This window comes from Sciurus carolinensis, chromosome 12 (genome assembly GCF_902686445.1).
Source record: "Sciurus carolinensis chromosome 12, mSciCar1.2, whole genome shotgun sequence".
In the NCBI taxonomy this organism is placed as follows: domain Eukaryota; kingdom Metazoa; phylum Chordata; class Mammalia; order Rodentia; family Sciuridae; genus Sciurus; species Sciurus carolinensis.
In genome coordinates, this window is record NC_062224.1 from 104,801,475 (window position 1) to 104,825,594 (window position 24,120).

Below are 24,120 nucleotides of genomic sequence, written 5' to 3' on the forward strand. Positions count from 1 at the left end.
CACAATAAGCAGGGGAAGGGAAAAATACAAGTTAATTGGATTAGACAAAGGGGAATGAAGAGAAGGGCTGGGGTTGGGAATAGGAAAGACAGTAGAATGAATTGAACATTGCTTTCCTATGTTCATACATGAATACTAGACCAGTGTAACTCCATAACATGTACAACCACAAGAATGGAATCCTAATTAGAATAAGTTACACACCATGTATGTATAATATGTTAAAATACACTCTACTGTCATGTATATCTAAAAGGAACAAAAAAAAAAGACATGGATATATAAGTTTTGATGATAATATACAGAAAACAGAACCTTCATAAATTGATAGTGGAAATGGAAATGGTGTAGCTTCTACATAAAACAGTTTGGTGGTTCCTCAGAATGTGAAACATGTACTCAGATGCATGCAGATGCATGTTGGTAGTAGCACCATTCACAATAGCCAAAATGTAGAAATGACCCAAATATCTGTTAATGGATGAATGGATAAACAAATTGTGTTATATACATTAAATGGAATTTTATTCAGCCAAGAAAGGAATACATGCTACAACACAGAAAGACCCTGAAAACATATTTAGTGAAATAAGTCATACAAAAATACCACATATTATATGATTCTGGTTATATGAAATATTCAGAATAGTTAAACATGTAGAGACAGAAAGCAGATTGGTAGTTGTTAGTAGCTGTGAAGAGAGAAATTCAAGAGTGAGGTTTCTTTCTGGGGCAATAAAAATGTTCAGTTAGACTGCAAAACAATGTGAATGTACTAAATGCTACTAAACTGTTCATTTTGAAATAATTTTTATTATATTAATTTCATCTCAATAAATAATAATTGCAGAGGGAAAAATAAAAGATACATGTGAAGATGACATTACTAACTCCTATATTAGGCACATACTTTGAACTACTGGTAGTGAGAGATTATAATTCAAAATTTTGGGGGCCGGGTTGTGGCTCAGTAGCAGAGCACTTGCCGAACATGTGTGAGGCACTGGGTTTGATTCTCAGCACAACATATAAATAATTGAATAAAATAAAGGTCTACCAACATCTAAAAAATATTTTAAAAATTTTCTAATTCTGTTTAATTCACATCTGTGGTCATAGATAAAAGCTAAATAGCCTGCTTAGGGTTCAAGCATTTATAGCTCTGACAGTTAAGAGTGTTCTGCTCTACACATGAAGAAAGTTTCCATGAAAAGGAAAATATAATACATACTTATAAAATCTAAATACATATTTATAAAACTTAAGTTCTATTTGATAACATAAGAATTGGAAAATTTCTAAGACTTAGTAACTATGGTCTTGAATAAAATGATATCCTTGAATTTCATAATTAGTAAGAAAAGTTAGCAAAACAAAACAAACAGCAACAAAATACCAAGGACATTTGTAAAATAATAAATTTTAAAGATAAAGTCTTCTGAATGAAAATAAAAGGCTGTATCTTGTATATGAACTGATTTAGTTTCAAAAAACATACCACAATCTTAATTATTTAGAGTCAAGTTATTCATCAAAGACCAGAAACTTCAAATTGCACAAAATGTAAAATCTAAGACTACTAATTAGTAATGCAATGAAACTTCTTTCTGAAGCAACCTTTTGTAGAGATACTGGAGATTAAAGCACAATTCTTGCTAGACAAGATAATCTGGGAAATTCCAAGATATTAAGAAACAGAATGAATTAGCATCATTTCTTTTAAGAATAAGGATATCATCTCTGTGATCCATTGATCCACAAAATAAAAGATGTTTATTGTTCTATTCCAAACTCTCCATAACTTTATGAATTTTTAATTAAAAAAATCTAGCATTCATCATCATTTCTGGGCTAAGCAATGTGCTCAGTATTGTACATGAATAATTTCATTACTTCTCACAGCAACACTATAAATTGATTTTCCTCAGGAGATACATGAAGAAACTGAGGCTTAGTTAAATTAGGTTCCTTGCCCAGGGTCACAAGGATTTAATCCTGGCAATATGGCTTCAGAGCCTGCCACATTTAACAATGGGTTTAACACTGTACAGAAAGCAGTTTGTGTTTAACAGAAAAGCAACATAAAACAGAACTTGCCTAAAACTTTAAAAACTAGTCCTCTCTCTACTGTACCAACTTGCCAAATCAGTTTTATTTAAAAGAACACTACAAAACTTTTTAACAAGAAACATATATGTATTTGAGAAAAAGCTCCTCAAATCATTAGAAAGGAGATAAGAAACCTCTTCTTACTCTAGGTTCCAAGTCCCCTTTCCTGGAGGATACCAGGTTAACAATTCTGTTTATTATCTTCCAAGAAATTGTTAATGTACAGAGAAATACTCACTGAATAACTTTAAAACCAATTCACCAGTTGCAATGGGAAGCATGCTACATGTATAGTTCTAAAACTTGCTTTTCTCACTTATATTCCAGAATGAACATTTTCCCACATTAAGTACATCAATTCCTTTCTAGTGTAAAGTTTTAAGTGTTACATGCATATAGAAAAATGGATAAATTGTAAGTACACAGTGTGATGAAAAATGAGAAAGTAAATTAGGACTCAGAACAAGAAACAGCACAGTACACTGTAGCATCCCAGGGCCCACTGTATATCCTCTTTAATGGTGCTAACCATCTCAAGGGTAAACACTATCTTTTCTAACATTTTAATATTTTGCCTGTTTCTTGAACTCTATGTAAATGGAATAATATCATAGATACTTTCTGTAAATTCTGGCTTCTTCTTCTTCTTCTACTTATTATTATTATTTTTGGGGGGGTTGTATTGGAAATCGAACCCAGGGCCTTACATATGCTAAGCAAGTAAGTACTCTACCACTGAATTATATGCCCAACACTTTTTTTTTAAATTTTGAGACAGAGTCTTACTAAGTTGCCCAGGTTGGTCTCAAATTTGTGATCTTCCTGCCTCAGTCTCCCAAGTCGAAATACAGGTGTATACCACTATGCCCAGCTGTGTCTGGCTTCTTTTGCTCAACATCTGTGAGATTCATCCATGCTCTTATATGTAGTTAAATTTAATTATTCTCATCACTATATACTATTCCACTGGGCACAGATGTACTATAATCAGCCATTCTACAGCTGATGAAATTTGGCTTGATTCCAGTTTGGGGATAATTATAAACAGTACTGCTATTAATGTTCTCATATATGTCCTTTGGTGGATATACTTAGGCATTTCTATTATTAGAGCTGGATCACGGGTTAATATATGTTCAGTTTTGGTAAGCAGTGCAAAAGAGTTCTCCAAAGTGCTGTGCCCTTTTTCACTTCTACCACTGTCTCATTTATTTTAGTATCTCCACTGTATTTCATTGTATAGGGACGATATAGTTCTTTTAAACAGTTCGTGACTGAAGGATATGTAAGTGGTTTCTAGGATTTTGCTACTATAATCAAAATAGCAATGAATACCCTCCTTGGATACATTTTTTGCATCCATGTACAAGTATGTTTTTAGGTTAAATATTTAGAAATAAAATTACTTAACTGTATTAAATTTTTACATAGATCACCAAATTACCCTTTAAAGAGATCACAATTAATATTATTACCAGTAGTATACAAATGCCTACTTCACACCCTTATATCTACTGTAAATGGTCAAATAAGTGAAATATGGCATAATATTATTACATGAAATTAAGTAAAGGTTACTAGGAACCTGTAAGACAAGTTTTTAAAAATTAATATGTGATTTTTCAGACAAATTATTAAACACCAGGTCATTTACCCTTGAGAAACCACAGCAATTATACACATCATTTTTTTTGATACTAGTGCTCAAAAAAAGAATCATGCTTATACATGCATTATTACTACTGTGTTTCTTTCTGACTCTCAACACTTATCTTCTGAGTACCCGTTGGGAGACAAATAAGAATTGACAGTTGGCTTTAACAATATTTACCCTCCTCCCAACAAAACAACCAAAGATCAAACAAAGACAGGTTCTAAGATGAGAGAACATAATGTACAACACTGAATGCATAAGTCACATACATTTAAAAAGCACACCAAATTGTATCACAAAATATTCTGTATTTACTATGCAAAACTAAGCCTCAGATTGTTCTGAATTAAAAAGAAAAACCCTTCTTTTTAAAAATGAAAAGTTTATTTTTTCTTATGTCTTACTTAACAATGATGATAATACCATCACAGCATCTTGGAATTAAAAAACAATTCCACCCACAAATAGTAATGGTGTTTCCCTACAGAAAGAACAACCTCCACCACAAATACCATATATACCTTTTATTGATTTCTGCTTCACAACTAAAAGCATGTTTTATTAACACTTCTTATCTGATCCCTATAAGCTGGTTTCAAAGCTAGATTTTCACCCTTCTCAACTAATATTCCCTGCTGTACCCTAGGTGCATTTGTCATCTTTTTTTTTTTTTTTTTTGATAAACCATTTGCTCCTCCTATGTCCCTTCCTTACCCAGGACCAACTCTATGCTCATTTCTTTCCTTCTCTTGTAATGCCTTTTATTCCTTTTAATGTCTATCATAAATGCCCTTTCCTCCCATAAAACCTTCCCTAATGTTTTCATTTAAAAGTAATCAGTTGTTGGGCTGGGGTTGTGGCTCAGTGGTAGAGGGTTTGCCTAGCACGTGTGAGGCACTTTGTTTGATCCTCAGCACCACATAATGAGTTATTTAAAAAAGTAATCAGTTTTTCTTTTAACTGCTATAATATTTAATACCTTCTATCTCATAGTCTATTATTATTGTTCTAATACATACCTTAATCTCCCCGACATTATAAAGTTCATAAGGAAACTGATTTTCTTTTCTATCTTAAGACTCACAGATATCAAGCATAATCACTAGACACAAAATTTACTTGCTGAATGAATAAATTCTAAAACAACCCTGTAAATTTAATGTATTAAGTTTATTTAACAAATGAGGAAACTGTTTTAGAAAAGTTAACGAATGTCTTTAAAACCAAAACAATTAATAACAAACAGTGGAGCTGGGACCAAAACTCAGGCAGACCTTTTGTTCTTTCCACAACAGCAAGCTAGACAATCTAGATTTAGGTTTTTATGCAATTTCTGTGTATTGTAAATATGTAGACTGCATTTACCCTAAAGAAACAGAACTAGATTATAATATGATTATAAGTTATATTGATATTGTCATAAGCTTAGGATGTACAATATTTATTAAAGTTAATTTTTAGTAACTGGTCAGAGGACTCTAATACAGATGAAAACACTATTAATAGGTAAAGTTCATAATCTTCACTAAAAGTATTAGAACTTGGCTTATAACTTCATATGTACAACAGATAGTCTTAAGAAGAATGTTTATGAGGAATAATGTACTCTGCAAATTATTTCTAAAACATCTGATATATGCTCAGTTATAGTGCTAGGAACTTGAAATACAAAAATGAAATATATGTAGTCCCTGCAATCAAAAATAGTGTGACAGTACATTAACCTTCTTTGTTCGGTATCATTATGATTACTAAAAATTCAAAGTGGAATATCATGAATATTTTTATAGTAATATCTACTTTTAAATCATACTTCTTTGTAGACTTCTGAGCAGAATTTACTCCTTTATTAATAATTCACAATTATCATAAACCTAATTCTATGACTCCTGTGGTACATCAAGATTACTTGCCCTTAAGTTTATAAGAAAAAAAGCATCCCTGACAAGTTTCTTTCAGTAGCACTGGCAGATACACACTTGACTTTTTACAGAGGAGCAAAATTTGACACAGCAATACTAATAAGAATGAATTAATTCAAAATTCAAACTACTTGCCTGCAAGCACAAGGGTAATATTCAGCACAATGAATATTCCACAAAATAGGCCAACTCTAAAAGTAGTCCATGCTGGTGCAGGCTGTGAGCAGAAAAACAGAAGTGTGAGTATAAGAAAAAATGTCAAAATACATTTAGTATATGCTGTAAGTCAACAGTATAAGCATCAAAATTTTATCACAAAAATAGCGATGATCTGAATTTTTATAAATCTGAACCAAAGACTCATTCATCTCTCATTATTCTATATAATTATATAATATATAATTATATTCTATAATAACTAGAGTTAGTTGAATTATTTTACAGAAATCTGAGTCATGAAATAAACAAGATTGTAATCTCAGGCATCAAATTACATAAACACTGCAGTCTTTTAATGAGATCTAAATGTAATTTCATTTTTACAATGTTTAATATACCTCTAAAATTTTCTAAGTCATTATTACTCAGAGCTTACATATTTGGTACTATGAATGATTAGAGACTTTGGTAAAACTAAGAACAGACTTTGGTAAAACTAAGAACACTTATTTCACGAATTTTCTGATAGTACTATTAGGATATCTGAAGTAAAATTTTCAAGACACTCTAGAGATTTTTAACAAACTGGTATATCAGAATACCCAGAGTGTGCAGTAATATTTTATAGTTATATAGTCACTTTGAAAACTACTATTTTCTAAAATAAAGAACAGAAAGTACAAATCTTATGGACTTTTCAGAGGTGATATTATACTTCATATATTTTAAACAGTTTCTAAAAACTTTAACCCCTGTCCTCCACAAAAACCATTGAAACTCTGATGTTTTCTCAGTAACAGATATCTGAATTAATAGTTTTACAATGAAAGCATCCAAAAGGAAGATGATCACAAGTTTAAAAAAAAGTTATTTTTAGTTTCAAAGACAATTGAACTTATACATTTAATGTATCTAATGTAATTAATTGTTAGAAATAACAAATAAAATAAACCTATATAATGCCTACTGTTCATCTTTAGAAGATATTTCCATCAACTTTGAAGTTACTATCCCCCTTGATCAAAAAACGTTCCTCCTTCATAGGAAAGAAATACATCCATATATTCTTCAGCTTCACCTCCTCTAAATATATTCCTAAACACCTTTCTCTTTTTATCTTATAAAATCATTTTTAGTTATAGATGAACACAATATCTTTATTTCATTTATTTATTTTTATGTGGGGCGGAGAATCAAACCAGTGCCTCACACATGCTAGGTAAGCACTCTAACACTGAGCTACAACCCTAGCCAAAACCCTTCATTTTAAATTTTTCCCCCTCATTTTGACAGCTTTATGTTTATCCAAATATAAATGACATACAACAAACTGCATATATTTAAATTATACCATTTGTGTTTTTTCTTTCCGGATGCTTTTAAGATTTTTCTCTTTATCTTTTATTTTCAAGTCATATACCTATGATACACCTTCTTGGGTTTTTTATACTGTTTATTGAATCAACTGACATACAATAAATTACACAGACAATTTAAAATATGCAATTTGATAAGCTTTAATATATATACACCGATGAAACCATCACCACAATCAAGACAATGACCATAATAATGACTCCCAAGTTTCCTCCAGCCCTTTTGTAATCTTTTCCTCTCAGCCCAACCCATCTGCACTCAACCACTGATGTATTTTCTATTATTATTGGTTTGCCTGTTTCAGTCTCAGTAAATGGAATCATGCAATTAGTACTCTTTTTTTAGTCTGCCTTCCTTCACTTAGCATAATTATTTTGAAATCCATTCATGTTGTTGCATGTATCAATAAGTTATTCCTTTTTATAGCTGAGTAGTATTCTGTTGTATGGATATATCACAAATTGTTTATCCATTCACCTCTTATGGATATTAAGGTTATTTACAGTTTGGGGCTATTATGAATAAAGTTGCTATGAACATTTCTATAAAAGTCTTTAATACACATATGCTCGCATTTGTCTTAAGTAAGTGCCTAAGAGTATAATGGCTAGATCATATGGTAGATGTCTGTCTAACTTTTTAGGAAAGTGCCAAACAGTTTTCCAATGTAGTTGTAACATTTTACATTCTACCAGGAATATGATATAAGAGAGTTCCTGTTCCTGTAACATTTAATATGATTAATCTTTTAATTTCAGTCATTCTAACAGTATGTTGTCACTGTGGTTTTAATTTGTGCTTTTCTATTGCCTAATGTTACTAAGCATCTTGTGATGTGCTAATTTTCTACCTGAACATTTTTCATGAAGTATCTGTTCAGGTCTTTGCCCATTTTTAAGTAGGGATGTTTTTCATTATTGAGTATTGGAGTTCTTTTTATATTTTGGATATGAGACTTTTATCAGAATGTTTTATAAATATTTTCTCAGAGTTCAGTGATTTTCTTTGCATTCTCTTAACAGTGTCTTTTTAAAAGTAGTTTTTAACTTTAATGAAGTGCCTTTGGTGTGCTTCCTAAGTAATCTTTGAAGAATTTTATCTTGCATATCCTTCTAGAATTTGCAGTTTCAGGTTTCATTTAGGGCTATGGTACATATAGAAACACATGATGTAAAATAAGGATAAAAGTTCAATTTTTTTGGCATATGGAATCCAGTTGTTCTAGCACCAGTTGTTCAAAATACTGTTCTTTCTCCACTGACCTGCTTCTTTGTATCTGTATTGGAAATCAGTTGTCCATATATATCTATGTCACTATTTTTGAACTCTCTATTCTGTTCCATTTAAGTATTTGCCTACCTTGATGTTAATATCACACTCTTTTTTCTTTTTTTGATATCAGGGATTGAACCCAGTGGTGCTTAACCACTAAGCCACCTCCCTAGCCCATTTTTATTTTTTATTTTGAGACAGGGTCTCATTAAGTCATTTAGGGCCTCACTAAGTTGCTGAGGCTGGCTTTGAACTCACAACTTGCAGTCCTTTTGCCTCAGCCTCTAGAGCTAATGGGATTACAGGTATGCACCACCATGCTTTGTCCACACTCTTGACTATTGTAGTTTTAATAATAAGCTTCAATACAAGGTAGTGTTAATCTTCTAACTTAGTTATTTCAAAGTTGTCTTGGCTAGTCTAGGTCCCTTGTATCTCCATACGTATTTTAAAACTAGCTTGCCAATTTTTATCGGCACACAAAAAATGCCCACTAAACTTTTTTTAGTTGGATTTTCTGTTATCTATAAACCAATTTTGGAAATGACATCTTAAAAATACTGGGTTTACCCATTAAATCTACATGAACATGATATGTCTCTCATTTAGATCAACAATGTTTTATAGTTTTCAACGTAAAGGTCTTCACATCTTTTGTCAAAATTCTTCCAAAACATTTCCTATTTTGATGATACTATAAATAAAATTATTTGCAATGTTTTCCATTTGTAATTGTTCTTCTTAATATACAGATGTACAACTGTTTTTTGTGAATTGACCCTGTATTTTGTAATCCTGCTAAACTCATTTATTGATTCTAGCAGTACAGATTTACTGGATTTTCTACATGGATAATTAAGACACTGGCAACAAAACAAAATTTAAAAAAATGCACCAGTTTCACTTCTTCTTATCTAATCTGAATGCCTTTTATTTCTTTTTCATGCCATACCACACTTGTTATAAAATCAGTATAATGTTGGATAAAAGTAGTAAGAGTGAAAATATTTTTAAATTTCCATTCTTGGGGAGAAAAATCTCAGTGTTGTACCATTACGTTTGATATTAACTGTAGGTTTTTTATAGATGCCTTTTATTAGGTTTTGGAAGTTTTTCCTATTATTAGTTCAATCCACTGTGATCACAGAAGATACTTTGTATTATTTAATTCTTTTAAATTTATTGAGACTTGTTTATGATGCAGATTTGTTTCATGATCTAAACCTTCCATACCATCAAAAAAACTCATAAAATATTATAATGAGACCAAGAAGTTCACATGTCAATAAGAGTAAACAAGATAGGGAGTACAGGATAAAAGTGGGAAGGAACTTAAATTTGTCATGAAATGAAAATTGGCATCTAGTTTTTAAAATACTAGAACAATAATAACAACTATTTATAAATTATAAATTTTGGCTCAAAAAAATTTAAGCTATTGATGCCAGCTAACAATCAGATTGTGCTGATTATTAAATAGGCAGAAGCAAATACTAACCTGAGCAGCTCCCAAAGGGGGGACACGTAAACGCTTCATAGCCTTTTGTCTGTCACCATCTTCAAGTTCATTGGTCACTACAGCCTAAAAAGACAAATTATTAAATTTCAACACAAGTTATTCTAAACTTAGGTGATGCATAAATAATTCTGTACTATTTTTATAAAATATATTCTGATACCTCTTGGGGTTAATGTACACTAACATAAAGCAAAAGCAAAAAAAAAATCACATTATACATATTCAAAGCTAGAAGCAATTTACAAAAGGAGAATAGGAATGTAGAATTCTTTCTTTCAAATAAGACATGAATGTTATTGAAAAATGTGTTTTAAAAGGTAGGATTATTGTACCTCAGTTTCAGAGATGAGCTGGTTGATTTTTTTGCATGTATAAAATGGAGCCACTTCTACATGAGCCACTCGCCAATCTGCTCCACGAGAAGTTTCCAGGATCTTGTCATGCTTTTTAAGGATTTTTCTAAACCCTGTAAAATTCAAATTCTACAGAAAAAAATTATAAATTCAACTATAATTTCTCACCATCAAAGAAGATGAAAAATAATAATCACAAACACTAACAGAGCTGACTGGATAAAGACTGAGTACCCAGGGAGATGGTAATGTTTTCACAAAAGCACTCAGTACTAAAAGGGTAAGATTCTTCTGTCTTATTTCACTTATTCATTTCAAGTAGTATGTTATTAGTAACACGAAAAGACACTGAACTACCAACTCTATTATTTCCCTTCTAAGTAAATTAATGAAAGACCTAAACTGAAAACAGTTTTTACTTTCATATTTTCTATGTAAAACTTTTCTCAAATAGCTTATTTATATTATTTTGCTGCTTTGGTCAAAAATATTTTCAGAAAATTTTTTTATTTATCATGCTCAGAACACATTTATTTGTACTTTACTTTTTGGAGGACTGGTGTAGAAGTGCATTTTCTCTTCTACCAGGCAACCATGTAAGCTCGTGCAAGAGATGCTCATTTAGTTTGTTCATCTCTCCTTTTCTTTCCATCATTTCAGTTTGAGGGTAGGAGTGCACAGAAAAGTCAGTAGGGAGGAAGAAGTGAATTCAGTTGATAAGGGTAGGAGCCCTGTCTTTTCCTCAATTTCTACACTATCAAAATAGTACAAACACTCTACTTTTCCACATTCTCAAATTCTGTTGTTGTTTGCCAGTCATTTGAAAAAGCTAGAAACCATGGACTTCCAAGTCTAGATCTATAGGCTAAACATATCCCAAATTTGATTACCACATGGTCCATTAATTAAAAAAGAATGAGTATATGCTCCAAAATAAGCTCTGTTTTCTTATTTTTTAGATCCCCTACCCCAACTCAGGCTGGGGGTGTAGCTCAGTAGTAAAGTGTTTGTCTAGTATGTGTGAGGTCCTGGGTTCAATCCCTTGAACTAGAAAAAAGAAATTTTTTTCTTATACTTTACTGTTTGATATTAAACTCTCCTTAGGGTACACACATTATAACTTAGACATAGTTTTTAATTTCCCCTTTTTCCTTATTCTCAAAATAAATGTATTTTTATAGTGTACAAACCCTCAAAGATAGAGACTACAGCAGAACTTTCATAATTAACAATTTTTTTTCCCAAGAGAAGTTTTTATAATGATCCCAAACAAAAGTTGCTGGAAAAAAATTTAAAAAGTGTATTTCTCTGTAACACATAAGTATAGTTAAGGAACTATGAAATATTGTTTTATAATATATGGAAAAGCATTTTATTTTAAAAATTGTTATAAACTATAAATTTAAAAATTAAAATTTAATTATAAAGCTACTGATAAAGTTTCAAAACAAAGGAGTTTATCATTATACATATCTTATTTCTTTTCTACTGTTATTTTCCAATTGGGTTCTTCATTAAATGGTAAAATATTAAATCACCAAAGAAAGTAGAATTATGAATGGGCAAGTTAGGAATTATTATATGCATTAATGACAGGTTACTATACATATGGGACTTTAATTATTTTTTATTTTAAAATTATAATACTCACCCCAGGCAATACTTTTGTTGTACTACCTTTACTTTTTACATGCTATATCATCCTATGATGGTCTTAACCACTCAATATAAGTAATAATCAGAAGAATAAAATGAAAAACAAATAGCACATCAGATCTCTCTAAAGATTACAGAGATGCATTTCCTTATTTAAATGTTCATTACTGAACAAAAACATCTTGTTTTTCAATTATCTTTCATAATTTAACTCTGTGAACAAACTTATATAGAATTACAAATGAATAAATGCTCTGAATTTCTATAATTTAGCATGCTTAGAAGTCTAATTTTTTTCAGGCAGGTTTTTAAAATATTGAGCTGAGGTTTTCAGTCTCAACACACATCTGCTGTGATCTAATTCCTTCCTTAGGATTTTTTTTTTTTAAATTTCGTTATACTGCAGTCTGTGAACAATAAAATTGAAAGGATTCTTTTAGTCACAAGCTGAAAAGTCAACATTTTTTGTTTTATTAGTGCTACCTGCAGGAATGGTAACTGTACAAATTTTTTTGGTGGCAATTTTGCTGTTGGTCAGCAAGAACATAAAAGCTCTTACATAGTACAAAATGGTTAGACTCTACCAAAGCTGCCTTAAAGAATAGAGAATAAAATATTAGTCCCTGAGCTAAGGGATAACCCCTCATGTAGAATACTCTTTAGAAAATTAACCTTCAAAAATACAAGTCTTTCCTACCACTGTTTTGGTACCTCTGATACATGGTTTTTTGCCAATAAGGACATCTAAAATCCCAATAGAAACACCAAGAATAAGTGCATGCTAATGACTTTCCTTTTGTATTGACTCATTAGTATAGTTTCAGGTAGTTCTATTTATTAGAATTTCTCATATACTTAAAAGTGCAATTCTCCAAGGTGAGAATCTAAGTACCTGATAGTTCTGCAGCAGGATAAGACTGAGGTAGAACTCGCTGAAGGCCAGTTTAAGGTCTTTAATATTCCTATGTTGGACACGCTCCTCATGGGACAGGTGGAAGACTGGCTTTCTGCGTTGTCGCAGTGTAGTAACACCAGTGCTTTCTTTCTGTGCATCCAGTGATGACTGAAGCTCATTCTGAAGTGTAGCAAACCTACGCTGAGCCTCTGCGAGTTTCTCTATGAGAAATAAAATAGAATTGTCAAATCAGTAAGGTAAAATGTTTGATAAGAGTTCTCATTGGAGGGCTGGGGTTGTAGCTCAGTGGTAGAGTGCTTGCCTAGCTTGTGTGAAGCACTGGGTTTTATCCTCAGCACCACATAAAAATAAATAATAAAGGCCATCAACAACTAAAAAAAAATTTTTTTTAAAGTTCTCACTGTCATATTGGGCTAAGGGCCCACCCTACTCCAGGATGGTCATTTTAACTAATGACATCTACAACAACCCTCTTCCCCAATAAGGTCACAAACTGGGGTACTAAGAGTTAGGACCTCAACATATCTTTTGGGGGACACGATTCTGCCCTGTAACAAAAGGTAATATTATTCTAAGTAACACGGATTACCAAGAAACCATGTTACATGCTTTCATATGCCTTAGGCAACCAGGTATCATGACAGAGAAGGAAAGGGAATATTGGATTAACCACTAGTCCCTCTTCCTTCTGCTCTTCTTTACTCTTGAGTAAGCCAAAGGTAGAGAGTATGAATTGGATGTGCATGTATCAATTGGAGGTGCAATAAAAGTAGCCAACGTAGTTTTGTGCAGCATTTCTACTGTTTATGGTTAGAATTAAATATGTCTGTGTGCACCAGCTGCAAAATAGTTGGGCAATTTCAGTGATTCTGCATGAGTTAAATAGTTCTTTTTCCATTTAAGACTGGCATTTCACAATATAAAGATGAATTATTAACACAGTATTAATATATACAACAAAAATATTTATACTAATATTTTAAATTTTGAATTTTTGTTTACTGAGAACATTAAATAGCATATTATTTAAAAACAAATGACAACAACAAAATACCCTGGGCTGGATATAGAGCTCAGTTGGTACAGCACTTGCCTGGCATTTTGCAAGGCCCTGGGTTCCAACCCCAGTACGAAAAAAAAAAAAAAAAAAAATCAAGAAAGATGGAAAACAGAAAGGAAAAAACTGTATATCTGAATATCTTTTAACAACACTTTTCCCCTACTTTTTAAACAATGGTTCCAGTATTTTTATTTTGCAGTGGGTTCCACAAATCGTGTAATCCTGTTCCTCTGAACTCCATCCCAGAAGAAGTCCATTTATGTTTCCCTCCAGAGATATTCTATGCCATTTAACTCTTAACCTGCATTTACCCACTTTCCTCCATGGGTAATCTTTGGGGCAAAAATTTCCCCTTTGCTAGTTTTTAAAAAAATTTATTATTCAATAATTATAATAATTTTTAGTATTTCTGTCAATACGTATTATGATAAACCTGCCTTTGTGGACTGCTTAGCTTACGCCATGCACAGTGCCACAGTCCCGAGCTGAGAATAGGTGTCCCTCATCCCTAAGGAAAGGATTTCTTTGATGGCATGCCAGTTCAAGTTCTTCCTTCATTTTGGCATGTAGGGTGGTTAGTGTTTTATAGATTGATATATAAAAGATCTACATACTAAGATCAACCTTTTGTCACATTTGTTAAAATTTTTTTCTCTTCTTTGTCACTTTCCTTATTGGTAATGATGTTTGATGTATCTTAAGTCTTGCATATTTATTCAAATTTATCTACTCATCCTTATTCTTAGTTTCTTCCTATGTCTTAGTATCTAGACCTTCCCCTCTGAATAATTTACCTGTTTTCTTCTAATTTTCTGGTGATTTTTGTTTGCAGTTCTTATATTTGATGATAATTTAAATAATCCTTACTTTCATACCTTCCAAAAAAAAAAAAAGTTCTCACTGGTTTCTGAAGTTTTATTAATTATCAGAATTTTTTCCTAGAATTTCTAGAGGGAAAATGTTACATGTAATATTTAGAACTGGACAGAAAAAATATCTTAACGTAATACTCTGTTTTCATTCTACCGCATAATTCTCTTCCAACAAAAATGCTAGTCTGCCCTTTCATTTTACAGATGGAAGAATAAAATGTAAAGAGTTACTAAGAGTAAGAATGCAAAATGGTATACCACCATTCTGAAATTTGGAAAACAGTTTGACAATTCTCAAAAAGTTTAACAGAATTACCATATGATTTAGCAATTCCACTCTTTACCTAAGAGAACTGAAAACATACACTGAAGCAAACAAACAAATACACAAACTTGCATTCACAACAGCCCAAAGTGGAAACAATCCAAATGTCCATTAACTGATGAATGGATAAATGAAATAAAGTGTGTGCACACATACATACACATACTCTCACAGGAATATTAGCCCAAATGAGTACTAATTCATGTTACAATGGATGAACCTTGTTGATAATTGTGAAAGAAGCTAGACACAAATTATCACATATGGTATGATTCCATTTACATGAAATGTCCAGAACACAGAAATTCAGACCTAGAATGTAGATTGGTGGTTGCCAGTGGCTGGAGGAATGGTATTAGGGAATGATCGCTAACAGGTATGTGGCATCTTTTGGGGATGATGAAAATATTCTGGAATTAGATCATAGGGATATTGTATATCCTTGTGAATAAAAATAAAACCACTGATTTACATACTTTAAAAGAATATGTAAATTAAAAAAAAACCTAATATGAAATGTTTCTGGTTGTACAGTTTAGTGCAAAAACAGGACTAGCATTTGGGGCTTTAGGTTTTTAATGCTATATTTCCTACTCGGTACTATAACTTCTCTTAAAACAGGTATTCTAGGAAAAGACTAAAACTAGAAAATTTTATGTTTAAAAAAATTAGGGGCCTGGGGCTGTATTTGCTCAGTGCCAGAGCACTTGCCTAGCATGTGTGAGACACTGGGTTTGATCCTTAGCACCACATAAAAATAAACAAAAAAAATTAAGGGGGGGTTTCAAGATGGCGGACTAGAGGGCGGCTGCATTTCATGTTGCTCCGGGACGCAGGATTCAAAAGAGGAGATAGTGAGAGACTTGGGACCAACTCAAAGCCGCCGGGTGAGTTGCTCCCGTTGGGGAGGTGACCCGGATGGGGCGGTAGCCCCGGAACGCAGGGAACTTTGTGAAGTAGAGCTGCCCGGTGAGATGCCCCTCACCCCACTGGAGCGGTAAACACGGACCACTGGGAACATCGTAGAGGGGGCAGCTCAGCACAGCACTTGGACTCGGAGTAACCAGGGGGGCTCTGGGCTGCTGCCTGAGGAGGAGCTGCGTGGCAAGCTGTTTGGACTCAGAGCGACCGCTTCTAAACACTGGGGGGCTGCCCGGAGGAAGAGGAGGAACGTGGCCGGTCACTTGGTCTAGGAGTGACTGCATCAGAGCTCCGGGTGGCTGCTCAGATGAGGGGGCGAGTGGTGAGTGGTTTGGACTCACGCTCCTGAACACCAGTGGCCTGCCTGGAGGAGGAGCGCAGTGGGTCACTTGGTCTTCGAGCGACCGCTCCTGAACACCCGGGGGGCTACCCCGAGGAGGAGGAGGAACAGGGTGGGTCACTTGGACTCAGAGTGACTGCCTAGGGCTATGGGCAGTTGGCGGGAGGAGGAGACTCGAAGTGAGTTGCTTGGACGTTGGAACACCGGGCGGCTGTCCGGAGGAAGAGGTGTGTGGCGGGTCTCTGGGTCTCGGAGCTATTGTACGGGGCTCCAGGTGGCGGCTCAGAGGAGGGGCTGCATAGCCAAGGGATTAGGTACAGAGCAGGGTCCCAGGAGCTAGGTGGCTTCTTGCTGGAAGAGCTGCACAGAGACATGCCTAGGAGCAGAGCGAAGTTTCCAGGACTGTGGGCAGATTCTCTGAGGAGAGGCAGCCTAAGGAGACTCATCTGCGAAGGGTGAGGCTCCCAGACCCAGGAGGTAGGTCTGGGCCCCTGAGAACGTTGCAGAGGAAGACAGCCCAGCCCAGGTGGTAGTTGTAGATTGAGGGGAACCTCTAGGAGGGGAACTGACCAGCGAGACCTCCCCACCGGGTGAGTCTTCCCTGCCGGGTGAGGTTTTCCCACAAGGACAGTAAAACCAGAGACACAGGCACAAACAGGTCTTGCCTCAGCCCGCAGCCTAGTTCCCCGTTGGATGACCACTGGTCAAAAAGTGGAGGCACCTCTGCCCACTAGCAGGGAATATACCCCACCTCAGGGTCACCACCCCTAGAGAGGCAGCTTCTTCGTGGAGCTCTGCATTATCAACTTCCTCCAAGACTGCAGGCTACTGAAGGATAAGAGGGGATATACTAGCAATCTTCAGGGACATTATAAGTCAATAGAGGAAATCTGCAATATCTTAATGACCCACTGATTCCTGAACAATATGAGAAAACAAGGGAAGAAAATGCCCCAAACAAATCTAGATGTTACATCAATAAAATCCAACGACAGCATGGCAGAAGAAATGACAGAAAGGGAGTTCAGAATGTACATAATTAAAATGATCAGGGAAGCAAACGATGAGATGAAAGAGCAAATGCAGGCAATGAATGATGAGATGAAAGAGCAAATGCAGGCAATGAATGATGAGATGAAAGAGCAAATGTAGTCACTGAATGATCGCACCAATCGACAGTTAAAAGAGCAAATACAGGAAGCAAAAGATCATTTCAATAAAGAGTTAGAGATATTGAAAAAAAACCAAACAGAAATCCTTGAAATGAAAGAAACAATAAACCAAATTAAGAACTCCATAGAAAGCATAACCAATAGGATAGAACACCTGGAAGACAGAACTTCAGATATTGAAGAAAAATATTTAACCTTGAAAACAAAGTTGAACAAACAGAGAGATGGTAAGAAATCATGACCAGAATCTGCAAGAACTATGGGATATCATGAAAAGGCCAAATTTGAGAATTATTGGGATTGAGGAAGGCTTAGACAAACAAACCAAAGGAATGAACAATCTATTCAATGAAATAATATCAGGAAATTTCCCTAATCTGAAGAATGAAATGGAAAATCAGGTTCAAGAGGCTTATAGGACTCCAAATATACAAAACTACAACAGACCCACACCAAGGCACATTATAATGAAAATACCTAACATACAAAATAAAGACAGAATTTTAAAGGCTGTGAGAGAAAAGAACCAAATTACATTCAGGGGGAAACCAATACAGATATCAGCAGATTTTTCAATCCAGACCCTAAAAGCTAGAAGGGCCTGGAACAACATTTTTCAAGCTCTGAAAGAAAATGGATGCCAACCAAGAATCTTATACCCAGCAAAACTTACCTTCAAATTTGACGATGAAATAAAATCATTCCATGATAAACAAAAGCTAAAAGAATTTACAAAAAGAAAGCCAGCATTACAGAACATTCTCAGCAAAATATTCCATGAGGAAGAGATAAAAAACAAAGAAGCAAATCAGCAAAGGGAGGAATTATCCTAAAGGAACTGTCAAATAAAGAAGGAACCAAGTTGTGTCAAAAAAATAAATAAATAAATAAAATTTTAAAAATGAACCAAATGACCGGGAATACAAATCATATCTCAATAATAACCCTGAATGTTAATGGCCTGAATTCATCAATCAAAAGACATAGACTGGCAGATTGGATTAAAAAGAAAGATCCAACAATATGTTGCCTGCAAGAGACTCACCTCATAGAAAGAGATACCCATAGACTAAAGGTGAAAGGATGGGGAAAAACATACCATGCACATGGACTCAGCAAAAAAGCTGGAGTATCCATGCTCACTTCAGATAATGTGGACTTCAAGCCAAAGTTTGTCAGAAGGGATAAAGAAGGACATTGCATACTGCCTAAGGGAAGCATAAATCAGGAAGATATAACAATCATAAACATCTATGCACCAAACAGTGGCTCATCCATGTATGTCAAACAAATCCTTCTCAATTTTAGAAACCAAATAGACCGTAACACAATAATACTAGTGATTTTAACACGCCTCTCTCACCACTGGACAGATCTTCCAAACAAAAATTGAACAAAGAAACCATAGATCTCAATAACACAATCAATAATTTAGACTTAACGGACAGTTACAGAATATACCATCCAACCAAGAGCGAATACACTTTCTTCTCGGCAGCACATGGATCCTTCTCTAAAATAGACCATATATTATGCCACAAAGCTAATGTTAGCAAATACAAGAAGATAGAGATACTACCTTGTATTCTATCAGATCATAATGGATTGAAGTTAGAAATAAATGAAAGAGTAAAAAACAGAAACTACTCCAACACCTGGAGATTAAACAATATGCTATTATATGATGAATGGATAACAGAAGATATTAGGAAGGATATTAAAAAATTCTTAGAGGTAAATGAGAACAAAGAAACATCATATCAAAATCTCTGGGACACTATGAAAGCAGTACTTAGAGGAAAATTTATTTCATGGAGCACATTTAATAAAAGAAGTAAAACTCAAAAAATAAACGACTTAACACTACAGCTCAAAGCCCTAGAAAAAGAAGAACAGACCAACATCAAAAGTAGTAGAAGACAGGACATAGTTAAAATCAGAGCTGAAATCAACGAAATTGAAACAAAAGAAACAATACAAAAAATTGACAAAATAAATAGTTGGTTCTTCGAAAAAATAAACAAAATTGATAAACCTTTAGCCACACTAACAAAGAGAAGACGAGAGAAAACCCAAATCACTAAAATTCGGAATGAACAAGGAAATATCACAACAGACACGAGTGAAATACAAAACATAATTAGAAGCTATTTTGAAAATCTATACTCCAACAAAATAGAAAATTTCGAAGACATCAACAGGTTTCTAGAGACATAAGAATTGCCTAAACTGAACGAGGAGGACATACACTATTTAAATAGACGAATTTCAAGTAATGAAATAGAAGAAGTCATCAAAAGCCTACCAACAAAGAAAAGTTCAGGACCAGATGTGTTCTCAGCCAAGTTCTAAAAAACCTTTAAAGAAGAGCTCATTCCAATACTTCTCAAAGTATTCCATAAAATAGAAGAGGAGGGAACCCTCCCAAACTCATTCTATGAAGCCAATATTACCCTGATACCTAAACCAGGCAGAGACACATCGAGGAAAGAAAATTTCAGACCAATATCCTTAATGAACATCGACGCAAAAATTCTCAACAAAATTTTAACAAATCGCATACAAAAACATATTAAAAAGATAGTGCACCATGATCAAGTGGGTTTCATCCCAGGGATGCAAGGTTGGTTCAACATCAGGAAATCAATAAATGTAATTCACCATATCAATAGACTTAAAGTCAAGAATCACATGATTATTTCAATAGATGCAGAAAAAGCATCTGATAAAATACCAGCACCCCTTCATGCTCAAAACACTAGAAAAAATAGGGATAGTGGGAACATTCCTTAACATTGGAAAGGCCATCCACACTAAGCACATGGCTAATATCATTCTAAATGGAGAAAAACTGAAAGCATTCCCCCTAAAAACTGGAACAAGGCAGGGATGCCCTCTTTCACCACTTCTTTCCAATATCGTCCTTGAAACTCTAGCCAAAGCAATTAGACAGACCAAAGAAATTAAAGGGATACGAATAGGAAAAGAAGAACTCAAACTATCCCTATTTGCTGATGATATGATTGTATACTTAGAGGAACCAGGAAATTCCACCAGAAAACTTTTAGATCTCATAAGTGAATTCAGTAAAGTAGCGGGATATAAGATTAATGCACATAAACCTAAGGCATTTTTATACATAAGTGATGAATCTTCAGAAAGAGAAATTAGGAAAACTACCCCATTCACAATAGCATCGAAAAAAATAAAATACTTGGGAATCAATCTCACAAAAGAGGTGAAAGATCTCTACAATGAGAACTACAGAACACTAAAGAAAGAAATTAAAGAAAACCTTAGAAGATGGAAAGATCTCCCATGTTCTTGGATAGGAAGAATTAATATTGTCAAAATGGCCATACTACCAAAAGTGCTATACAGATTCAATGCAATTCCAATTAAAATCCCAATGATGTACCTTACAGAAATAGAGCAAGCAGTTATGAAATTTATCTGGAAGAATAAAAAACCCAGAATAGTTAAAGCAATCCTTGGCAGAAAGAGTGAAGCAGGGGGTATCGCAATACCAGATCTTCAACTCTACTACAAAGCAATCGTAACAAAAATGGCATGGTATTGGTACCAAAACAGAAAGGTGGATCAATGGTACAGAATAGAGGACACGGACACAAACCCAAATAAATACAATTTTCTCATACTAGACAAAGGGGCCAAAAATGTGCAACGGAGAAAAGATAGCCTCTTCAACAAATGGTGCTGGGAGAATTGGAAATCCATATGCAACAGAATGAAACTAAACCCATCTCTCTCACCATGCACGAAACTAAACTCAAAATGGATTAAGGACCTCAGAATCAGACCAGAGACCTTGCATCTTATAGAAGAAAAAGTAGGTCCAGAGCTTCAACATGTCGGCTTAGGACCAGACTTCCTCAACAGGACTCCCATAGCACAAGAAACAAAGCAAGAATCAATAACTGGGATAGATTCAAACTAAAATCTTTCTCTCAGCAAAGGAAACTATCAGCAATGCGAACAAAGAGCCTACAGAGTGGGAGAAAATCTTTGCCAATCATACTTCACATAGAGCACTAATCTCCAGAATCTATAAAGAACTCAAAAAACTCTACACCAAGAATGCAAATAATCCAATCAACAAATGGGCTAAGGAAATGAATAGACAATTCACAGAAGATCTACAAGCAATCAACAAACATATGGAAAAATGTTCAATATCTCTAGTAATAAGAGAAATGCAAATCAAAACCACCCTAAGATTCCATCTCACCCCAATTAGAATGGTGATTATCAAGAATACAAGCAACAACAGGATGTGGGATGTGGGGAGAAAGGTACACTCATACATTGCTGGTGGGGCTGCAAATTAGTGCAGCCACTCTGGAAGGCAGTGTGGAGACTCCTTAGAAAACTTGGAATGGAACCACCATTTGACCCAGCTATCCCACTCCCTGGCCTACACCCAAAGGACTTAAAATCAGCGTATTACAGAGATACAGCCACATCAATGTTCATAGCTGCTCAGTTCACAATAGCCAGATTGTGGAACCAATTGATGTCCTTCAATTGATGAATGGATAAAGAAACTGTGGTATATACATACAATGGAATATTACTCAGCCATAAAGAATGATAAAATTATGGCATTTGCAGGCAAATGGATGAAATTGGAGAATATCATGGTAACTGAGATAAGCCAATCTCAAAAACCCAAAGGACGAATGATATCTCTAATAAGTGGATGATGACACATAATGGGGGGTGGGAGGGATTAGTGTTAGGGTTAGGGAGGGGGGCAAGAATGGAGGAAGGAAGGACTGTATAGAGGGAAAAGAGGGGTGGGAGGGGTGGGAGGGAAGGGAAAAAATAACAGAATGAATCAAACAACATTACTCTATGTAAATTTATGATTACACAAATGGTATGCCTTTATGCCATGTACAAACAGAGAAACAATATGTATCCCATTTGTTTACAATAAAAAAAACTAAAAGAAAAAAATTATGGCATTTGCAGGCAAATGGATGAAATTGGAGAATATCATGCTAAGTGAGATAAGCCAATCTCAAAAAACCAAAGGACGAATGATATCTCTAATAAGTGGATGATGACACATAATGGGGGGTGGAAGGGGTTAGTGTTAGGGTTAGAGTTAGGGTTAGGGAGGGGAGCAAGAATGGAGGAAGGAAGGACTATATAGAGGGAAAAGAGGGGTGGGAAGGGTGGGGGGAAGGGAAAAAATAACAGAATGAATCAAACAATATTACCCTATGTAAATTTATGATTACACAAATGGTATGCCTTTATGCCATGTACAAACAGAGAAACAACATGTATCCCATTTGTTTACAATAAAAAAAAAATTAAGGCATGCTTTCCATCTACAACTACAAAAAATAATTAGGTATATCGGGACATGTATGTGTCTATGTTGTAGGCATACAGTTGTCCCTCAGTATCCCTGGGGGAATGACTGTGGCACCCCAAATCTGTAGGTGCTCAAGTCTCTTATTTAAAATGGTATAGTATTTGCATACAACACACATATATCTTCTCATATACTTTCTTTCTTTCTTTGCAGTGCTGAGGATTGACAGGGCCTCATACATGTGAGGCAAGCACTTTACCACTGAGCTACATCCCCAGCCCTCTCCCATATATTTTAAATCATCTCTAGATTACTTGTAAATGCTAATACAATGTAGATGTTATGTAAATAGTCATTATACTGTATTTTATTCAGGGAATAACAATAAGAAAAAAAAAAGTCTGTACATATTCAGTACCGATACCATTTTATCCAATGTCTACCTATCTATAGCTACCTATCTATAAAAATTTATTTTAAAAAATGTATTTCTTTTTGCAGTGCTGGAGATTGAACCCAGAGCTCCACACTGCTAGGCAAGCATTCTACCACTAAACTACACTCCCAGCTGTCGGGGTTTCCGGGACCCCCAGCCTTGGGCACGGTCAAGATGGCGCCAGGCGCTGAGCCAAAAGCGGCAGCTATACAGTAAACAACCATCGAATTCCAATGATTGGCTAGTTATCGATGTGATTAGAGCATGCCCCCCTCGTGTACCTATTCTATGCCTGCAGCTGTCCGCGCGTTTACCTCGTGTGCTCTCCCCTGATTGGTTGAAGTGTATATAAGCTTGATGGGTGGGGGAGTAGAAAAGAAGCTGAGAGAAGAAGCTGAGAGTAAGAAAGAAGCTGAGAGTAGGGAGAAGCTGAGAGTAGGAGTAGAAGCGAGGAAGAAGAGTGCGAGCGAGGGCGAGAGCCAAGCGGGAGAAGCGGAGCGGCCGAAGCAGGCGTGAGCCAAGCGGGAGAAGCGGAGAGGCCGAAGCAGGCGTGAGCCGAGCAGGAGAAGCGGAGCGACCGGAGCAGGCGAGAGTTAAGCAGAGGGAAAGAGAGCGAGAGAAAGAAAAGAGAGAAGGGGATAGAAAAGAGGGAAAGAAATTAAGACTGTGCACAATAAACTTCCAAAGCTTCAGACGTTTGTCGTGTCTCT

The 24,120-nt window shown here is 34.9% G+C and overlaps 1 protein-coding gene across 1 annotated transcript in view; it reads right to left on the reverse strand.

Moving 5' to 3' along the window:
* Xpr1 (xenotropic and polytropic retrovirus receptor 1) overlaps positions 1-24,120 on the reverse strand; it is a 203,103-nt gene that overhangs the window by 48,532 nt on the left and 130,451 nt on the right. The window contains exons 4-7 of the mRNA XM_047521453.1: positions 12,914-13,137; positions 10,345-10,494; positions 9,992-10,075; positions 5,821-5,902 (exon numbers count right to left, since the gene is read on the reverse strand). Of these exons, the coding sequence (XP_047377409.1) occupies positions 5,821-5,902; positions 9,992-10,075; positions 10,345-10,494; positions 12,914-13,137 (540 nt within the window). The remainder of the gene's footprint in view (positions 1-5,820; positions 5,903-9,991; positions 10,076-10,344; positions 10,495-12,913; positions 13,138-24,120) is intronic.